Source organism: Zootermopsis nevadensis, unplaced genomic scaffold (assembly GCF_977971745.1).
Source record: "Zootermopsis nevadensis isolate Lab colony 2312 unplaced genomic scaffold, Znev_1.0 Znev_ptg000030l, whole genome shotgun sequence".
Lineage (NCBI taxonomy): Eukaryota > Metazoa > Arthropoda > Insecta > Blattodea > Termopsidae > Zootermopsis > Zootermopsis nevadensis.
Genome location: NW_028259162.1, coordinates 17,609,354 through 17,618,518, shown reverse-complemented (window position 1 = coordinate 17,618,518; position 9,165 = coordinate 17,609,354). Strand labels below are relative to the sequence as shown.

At 40.9% G+C, this 9,165-nt stretch overlaps 1 protein-coding gene across 4 annotated transcripts in view; it reads right to left on the bottom strand.

The window, feature by feature from the left end:
• Window positions 1-3,851: 3,851 nt before the first annotated feature.
• Window positions 3,852-9,165, bottom strand: part of LOC110833759 (cell division cycle and apoptosis regulator protein 1) — a 35,946-nt gene continuing 30,632 nt past the window's right edge. For all 4 annotated transcript variants that reach the window (XM_087358422.1, XM_087358423.1, XM_087358421.1 and 1 more), the window contains 4 exons: window positions 8,934-9,114; window positions 7,851-7,958; window positions 5,823-6,058; window positions 3,852-4,679 (listed from right to left, as the gene is read on the bottom strand). In XM_087358422.1, the coding sequence (XP_087214548.1) occupies window positions 4,443-4,679; window positions 5,823-6,058; window positions 7,851-7,958; window positions 8,934-9,114 (762 nt within the window). In that variant the 3' untranslated portion in view covers window positions 3,852-4,442. The remainder of the gene's footprint in view (window positions 4,680-5,822; window positions 6,059-7,850; window positions 7,959-8,933; window positions 9,115-9,165) is intronic.

Genomic DNA, 9,165 nt, shown 5'->3' with positions numbered 1-9,165 from the left:
TTATATCGGGCAATGGCGAATGACAGTATTATGAGTGTCCAGTACCCTAACTTGAAATTCTTAACCTTCAAGACCGGTTTATGTTGTTCACACCCAGTTAGTCTTTCCTCTCTAAACCGCTGCTGCTTTGTTTTGCAAAAAACAAAGTGCATAAATTAAATATAATTCAAATTATACAGCATACTCAAACTGGAATCATGGGACAAAGAAACACAATTCACTTCTGCTAACACACTTGTTGAAATGATCTGCTCAGGCTCAAGGCTGAACCTGAAATCACTAAAGTCGCAACACAGCAGGTATCAGCTGATGCTTGGTCTTCACATCACAGCAAAATGTTTGAAAATATGTCCTTGATCTATTGTGTTTTATATTACTAGGCTACTGAACAAGAGTCAGAAAATTGTTCTATGGTTGTGCTTCATGTTTTTTTTTAAGTCAGTGTTCAACCCTAAAAATGCCAATGAATTGGAAGTGCTTGGATAAATAAAAAGCTTGAATTAATATCTCTGTGAAGCAGGCGCCTTATCAAACAGCAAAACAGGAAAATAATATGAATTTTCTTAACGCAAATGCAGCAGTTGTAACCAGCCCTTAACATAGCATATACACATATTTAAGTATTGGTTCAAATTTTCTTCGTATGTTGCATCTGCCACAAAAGTTGGCATGTTTTTCTGATATATGTTTGCACATGCAGTGAAAGATGTGATTTAAGGCATATAGCAAATATTGGGCTGGATTTTTGCTTATAGAGGGTAATTCTAACAAGTGATCAGTTGGAATGCAAGAGGTTATCAATGGGGTGTATTCTGGGTATGCTCTGGCGGGCCCAGGGTATAGCTAATCCACCGCAGCGGCACGACCCCCTTAAAGAGTGAGCCTGCAAGATGGGTCAGAGCCACCAGATACCATTATGCCCTCTGTTGGGGTGGAGCCACCAGTGTATTGGTGCCCCTGATGAGCAGGTTACAGTGATTCAACCCACTGTTGGACAAAAATGGGATCCAACAATTCCCACTGTCAGAATCAGGGTTGTGGAGTCGGTAAAAACGTACCGACTCCAACCTCGACATAAAATCTTAAGAACACTTTCGCTACCGCGTGGGCTGTCAGCTGCCTCACGCTTAGGGTGATTCAACGACGCATTGAGCCACATGGTGTGGGTGCATTGTAACTTTGGTTCCAGTACCTTAAGAATACAAACTGTCTACAAACCAACAGATTTCTGCAATAACCATTAGCCGAATATTTAAATACTGGGATACTGGGAACGACCCGTTCTTCAAGTGCCTGACCACTGCGGGTGCCAACTTTTTCGTTGGCTTGATCTATAGACATTCGGTAGGACTCCTTGGATGAGGGATTGGCCCTTTGTAAGGCGTATACCTGTAAACAGGACAGCACAACACAGAAAAACGCGATCCATGGCTTGAGTGGGATTCGAACCCATGGTCCCACGCCTGAGACCGCGCGGCCACTGCGGACCCCGTATATTTAAATATAGGTTATAAGCCTAAAAAGTAGCCTGATGATTAACATGGAGGTGATGAAATCTCTTGTGGTACCATTTACCATTTTAGTAGGTTTACCTTTATTAATACATATTGAGCTTTTATGAAGGAGTAGGAGTCAGAGTTGGAGTCGGAGATTTTAGTACCGACTCCACAGCCCTGGTCAGAACCGATAGTTGTGCAACACCGGGAACTCTGATCACATAAAACAAAAATAATCTAAGGTCATTGCTCAAAGAAACCTATGAGCAACAATAATTTGGTCTCACTTCTACACAAGAATAACCTGACACTAGAATTACCTTGTATATCATTAGTGCAAGAATGACCTACGATGCAATAATCTAACAGGATGACTATGCAAGAATAACACGTGATGAGAAATGCCTTTGGAATGTTTGTGTACTCCCAAGAGTATGCCTGTCCAGTCTTCTTTCCAAATTTCCATGATACCCACTTCAACAATTATCTTACCCACACTGTAATGACTACTAGATTGCTCAGGGAACCCGAATGTTCATCACCGAATTAACCAACGCCCTCCACCGGACCCTGTCCTGGGCCAACAAAATCCAGTCGCCTATCTCCCATGGATCCTGCCTGAGATTATCCTCCCATCTACGTCTAGGTCTCCTGAGCTATCTCTTCCCCTCAGGCTTCCCGACTAATTCCCGGTGCACACCTCTTGTCCCATCCATGCGTGCTACATGCCCAGCCCATCTCATTCTTCTCGACTTAATCACCCTGACAATACTGGGGGAGGAGTATAAATTTTTAAGCTCATAATTATGCAGTTTTCTCCATGCCCCATCGTCTTCTCTCTTAGGCCCAAATATCCTCCTCAACACCTGATTCTCAAACACCTGCAATCTGTGTTCCTCCCTCAGAGTGAGAGACCTAATTTCTTTGTGAATATAATTTTGATTTGTTACTGTTCTGAAATATTTGAACTTTGTAACACTTTCAAAGGATTTATTAGCCACCCTAAGATAATTCTGCCCGTCTGTCTGCTGACGAGATACTAACACGTACTTAGTTTTTTCTGAATTTATTTTTAAGCCAACCTTTCTACTAGCTTCTAGTAAATCTTCAGTCTTCCTCTTTATTTATATTACCACCCAATAAATTAACATCATCAGCATATGCCAATAGCTGATGTGTCCCATTCAACTGCAAACCCTCCTGCCTATCTTGGACTTTCCTGATGGCATATTCTAGTGCGGGGTCCGCAGTGGCCGCGCGGTCTGAGGCATGGGCCTTCTGCCGCTTGGTCGCTGGGACCGTGGGTTCGAATCCCACTCAAGCCATGGATGTTTATCCGTGTTATTCTGTGTACAGGTAGAGGCTTTGCGACAGGCCGATCCCTCGTCCAAGGAGTCCTACTAATATTTATAATTACTATTAATAATAATTATGAGCCGGGATAGCTCAGTCAGTATAGTGACTAGCTATGGGCTGGACAGCCGGGGTTCGATCCCCGATGGGGGCAGAGGATTTTTCCTCTAGCCTCTGCGTCCAGACCGGCTCTGGGGCCCACCCAGCCTCCTCTACAATGGGTACCGGGGTACTCTTCCGGGGGTAAAGCCGGCCGGGGCGTGATGCTGACCACTCACCCCCATCTAGTGCCGAGGTCAAGGAAGAGAGGAGCTATACCTCCACTCACCCCAAACGCCTACATGGCGTATAGTGGGACAAACTTTACTTTTTATTAATAATAATTATATTACTTTTTTCTGAAAATTACCTTAAAACAAATACTGGGACAAATCATAAACATACGCATATTTCCATGCACACCCCATGAAACATTTATTTAGCCCCAAGGAATTCACAAAAGATATCAGCGTAGGTACTAACTAACTAAGTAACTAGATGGCTTACCGAACCCGAAGGTTCATCACCGAATTAACCTAAGCCCTCCACCGGACCCTGTCCTGGGCCAACAAAATCCAGTCTCTTTCAACGCCAATCTCCCATATAGCCCGCCTGAGATTATCCTCCCATCTACGTCTAGGTCTCCCCAGCGGTCTCTTCCCTTCAGGTTTCCCAACCAGTACCTGGTGCACACCTCTTGTCCCATCCATGCACACTACATGCCCAGCCCATCTCAGATACTGCTTCATGAAATGGATACACAAAACAAATATTACCACTATCAATGTTGGTGTTACTGGCTGTAATGCTGTGTAGCTTGCATGTAGATTCTAATGTTTCAGAAACATACCGTCTCCAATTTCCGAGCACTTCAGCCCTGAAGATCGAGACAGTATGTTTCTCCAGATTACCGACACTGACATCTTCATAGCTGTGAATAACCAAAATTCAATAATACGCTCGTTTCAGCGTAACGCCCTGCTGGGTGCAGTCACCTTTAATAAAGAAATTTTTGTACTATATTAAATTCATTCACTCAATTCTCATCCAGATCAATATAAACATATTTTAGTGCAAACAAATTTACGGATACACTCAAAATACATATTACATATTCAGACCACGATGAAAATTCAGTACTACACAAGTACTCCTGCCATTTTATCAAAAAGGCAAGTTTTGTGACAAAATGTTTAGAACACCTTCAAGAATCAATATTTCAGTGATAATTTTCTTTCTCACATACTGACTAAACTGTTCTCTATAAATAACATCTCATAACAGCCAAAAAGTGACTGAGACAGACTACAAGAACAGATCATAAACCCTGTGTGACATCAGAAATTTCCAACCACAGGAATTCAGCTGATTACACTGAAAATTTTCAACTACAGGTCTGAATACATTAACAACCAATATTTATTATTATAAAATATTGTGCTTCTTATTGTTATAAATAAAAACAATAAAATATCAAACAATGAATAAGTTCTCCAGACCTTCTATCGAGCATTTCGAAGAAAGATCTCAAAGCCACTCACATACACACACAGTTCATTTACACTCCATTGCAGTTTCACTTTTTATTGTTTCCACCTTCTTCTTCTCATCCTGTCGATCCACCTTATCGCCCCATCGACTCTCATGTTGACTTTCGTGCTTCACCACGATGTCCGATAACGTTTCGTCTTTTATGTCCATGTGAACTATTTGAACATCTCCTGAATTCAACACAGGCACAATCTTCTCTTGAATTTCATGCAGTGTAACAAAGAAAGTCTCAGCATTCATCTGTAAAAACCACAAATATCAAAACTGTCAAGTACGCATGTTAACTTTATTTACAGTATTCCAGTCTGATTGAGTTTACATTTGCCTTAACACAGAAGCTGTGAACAAGATAAGACATATACAGTAAAACCTCTCTAAGGTGGACACTTGGGGTTCCACAAAAATGTGTCCAACTTACAGAGGTGTCCAAGATAGAGGAAAAGAGAAAAATCAGATTGTGGTCTAATGACAATATAATCTATTTACTTTCATACACTAATTACTGTAGGCTTACTTGAATTAATAATTAATGACAATAGTATTAATAATAATCTTTTGAAGCCCACTCCCATGCATTGCACATTACACCCCAGCCTCAATAACATTTTCTAAAGTTAATCCCACCAATTTTCGCTTCCCCATCGCAAAAAGGAAATTTCCATTTCTGTTAACACAGTCTGAACTCAAATGCAAGCACAGTACTGACGGAGTTAAAACTGTGTCTTCTGCGATACTGTAGTCCAGTTAAGGGTCCTTCAGTTCTTTTTGTGGAACCCCAAGTGTCCACCTTGTATTGATGTAAGGGAAGATCAATAGGATATCTAATAAAGTAAAGTTAAGCAGTCGTGCTATACATCATGTAGGTTGCTTGGGGAGAGAGGAGGTACAGCGCCTACTCATTCTTGACCTCGGCACTAGATGAGGGTGAGTGGTCAGCATCACACCCGAGCCAAGCTTTACTCCTGGGAAAAGACCCCAGAGCTGGTCTGGACACAAAGGCTAAAGGAGAAATCCTCTTCCCCCCATTGTGGATCGAAACCCGGTCATCCAGCCCGTAGCTAGTCACTATACTGACTGAGCTATCCTGGCTCCTATATCTGATGAAGAGATGAGCAAAAAATCCAAGACCATAATAGGTCACCAAGATCTGTACTGGTGATGGTTCTTCACACAAAGGCAACTTTCACATTGCTAACCCTGTTTAATAGGTAATATTCGTTGCTATCCTTAACTCACAATGTGAAATATTTATTTAAAAGTTCAATTTTCTTGAACTGTATAGAAAATATAAAGCATGTATATATTTGTACACATTTCAATATGTGGACAAAAACACATGAGTCATAAAAATAATAAACAGAATTTGTGAACGACAAAACAAACCTTCACTTTGGCAAGGTCCTGATCAGTGATTCGTAACTTCTCCTTGTAGTCGTGAAGTTGCGCTGACAGCTCATTTACTGTATTGGCAGACTTGGTTGCTGTCTCCTTCAGCCCGCTGACTTCCTCCTTCAGAACCAGCATCTTCTGTTCTGTGTCAGTCCGAGCCTTCTCGCTTCGTTTCAGTTGACCCATCAGCTTCTCCACATCCAGAAGTCCACCCTTGTAGAGCACAAACCCTGCACGCAGAGTCAAATTTCACAATAATGGAATGGAAAGCACACTCTTATTACAAAGCACAAAGTATAATGGTGAATTAAGGAGCATGTGGAAGGAAGCCGTTGTAGAATATCTTACGTCACTATCTCAGCAACTGCCCACAGACGCTGAAGAAACCTATGAAAATTTATTCACTGAGCAAATATTCAGGAACGGAACTTTCCAAGTATGAAGTACGAGTGAAAACCACTAACAATATCTTGTTACATAATTGTTAATAAATACAACAAACAGCACAGATATAAGACAGCAATCCTATTCATCTGTACTTCACTAAATATAAAGTGTGTCCACAAAGTTCCTTCGGGGTTTTGAAAAATTGTGGCGCGCAAACAAATTGAGCTTGCCACATGCAGTTTGAGGCAGATTACAGTGAAACTCTGGAAGTTTTTTACTGACCTCAGTAGACCTCGATGTGGGCTCCCTTGGTAGCACGGAGAACATCCAGACGATATTCGATCTCTTGCCATGTTCTGTGGAGCATGTCCACTGGTATAGCCCAGATTGCATTCCTGATACAAGTCTTCAGGTCATCAAGTCCGGTAACTGGTGTTCAGAACGCATTGCTCTTGACATAACCCCACAGGAAAAATTCCAGTGGTGTTATGTCTGGTGAATGTGGAGGCCAAGGCATTGGACCGTCTCTGCCTATCCATCTTCCTGGAAATGTCCTGTCTAGGTACGCGCGTACCTGCAGACCCCAATGAGAGCAATGTGTTCCGAACACCAGTTAACAGACTTGACCTGAAGACCCGTATCAGGATTGCGATCTCGGCTATTCCAGCGGACATGCTCCACAGAACATGGCAAGAGCTCGAATATCGTCTGGATGTTCTCCGTGCTACCAAGGGAGCCCACATCGAGGTCTACTGAGGTCAGTAAAAAACTTCCAGAGTTTCACTGTAATCTGCCGCAAACCGCATGTGGCAAGCTCAATTTGTTTGCGCGCCACAATTTTTCAAAACCCCGAAGGGACTTTGTGGACACACTGTACAACATACTGAAACTTGTTTCAAACAGATGTTACTTATAATAGGATTTGAGGTTTCTACGGTGGTCTGTTTGAAGATGACTGTCTTCTGGGATGTTGTTACTCATCTTAACCCTTTGAAGCCAAAGGCCATCTAAATATTTAAGAACCAAGTCCATACCAAAAATAAAACACTACAGTTCACCATTACAAAGATCAATTGGTTAATACTGTTTTAGGAAATATTGTACTTCCTTTGCACACTTTTTTAAAAATAATTTACCTGTAAAATGGGGTGCATGGCTTACATGAGTATGAATCACTGCTTACCTAACTGTATCTCTCTACCTGCTCCTTGTCCTTTTAAAGTGGGGCTGACCATTACCTGCTTCAGTTATTATTTGAAAAATGAGTATGAAGGGTATGAGATTATGGTCTTTCACAGCAAATGAAAAATTGAAGATAGTTTGAGTGGCTGAGGAAATCAGAAATTGGGATGCTGGGAGAAGGTTCGAAGTCAGTGAGGTGTGTATAAGAGCCTGGAAGAAGAAGAAGAAGGACCTTCTAATGGAGACTACAAGTAATCGAAGAGCCTTCAGAGGATCCAAACAGAAGTTTGAGGTAATCGAAGATGAGATAGTGAGCTTTATTTGTGAGAAGCAGCAGTTCAGATATATCCATTTCATGCACTGATCATAAGAATCCACAAAAGTGACAAGTGTTCTACTTTATGTAGTTATGTGTTTTATGTAGTTATTAACACATCAGTTATGAAAAATTACCATCAGGTATAGCTGGTTTGTCCTTGGGAGGATCTTCTGTGTCCTTCCTCGCACGTTTTGACGGTGGGGAGCCACCTGCAGAAAACACTGGCAACAATCGTTTGTTACCTAAAAAGGGAACAATTCTTCATTAATTTGTCAAGTTACAGAGTCAATGGTGTAATTTCTGCATGGACGTTTTGTGAACTGACAAATTGTGTCATTTACAGAATAATACAATATTTTAAAACCATATTTACTTGTGTTGCAGTTATTTAAAAAATTATTTGTCCTTAAAATCAGGGCTGTGGAGTCGGTACTAAAACCTACAACTCCTTCATAAAAGCTCAATATGTATTAACAAGGGTAAACCTACTAAAATGGCAAATGGCACCATAAGAGATTTCATCACCACCACGTGAATCATCAGCCTACTTTTTAGACTTATAACCTATATTTAAATATAAGTCTAATGGTTATTGCAGAATATGACAGACGGGTTCCCAAAAACTCTTAATGTAACCTTTCTAGTCAAAGGCTAAGATATGAATTTTCTGGTGATTGGAGAGGATATGTGCTTCCATTGTACTGTTTGTTTCGTATATTCATGCTTGTGGTACCCAGATCTCAACATCCTTTATCAGTACGATTCAGAAAAGTATTCTGCTTCATCACAGTATGACGACAAATGGTTTCTGCTGATGTATTCATTCACACGTCGGCTGCTTCACAACTCATCTGGTACAAACTTTGTGGTATTCCAGATCATGAATTATGTAAGTATAACCATGGCCAATGCCCATTTCAGATTTGGTTGCATGGTTCTTGGCCCCGATACATTAACTGATCTGTTCCTTAACTTCAACCTAAGGTACAGTCAATAACGATCCAGGTCCTTTGATTCTTCCCACTCATTTGTAAACTCTCCTCTGGCTAATAAAGTTAACGTTATATTGAATTCAGTCATAGAAATTAATGTGGTGATTGCACTTAGTAATTTTTCCAAGCTTATCACTAATAAAGGCTCACACCCTAATTTTTGTAATATTTTTCAGAATAAAATGTGCAGGGTACTCAAGAAAATATAGCAACTTAGATACATACCAAAAGCAAGAGCTGCTAATGCTTCTCCTACTGCTGGATCTTTCTCTTTACTCTTTTCTCTTGCTGCATCTTTCATTTTGTCACTATCTTTATTATCTTCCTCCTTTGCTTTTGGTTTGTCTGTGAGTTTCCTGTAGTGCAATGAATCCCGTGTCACCATCTTCTGGACTAGCTTTCGCACCTGTGTCAGAAACATTACAGTAGTGTTACCTTATATGAAACGTATAGAAAA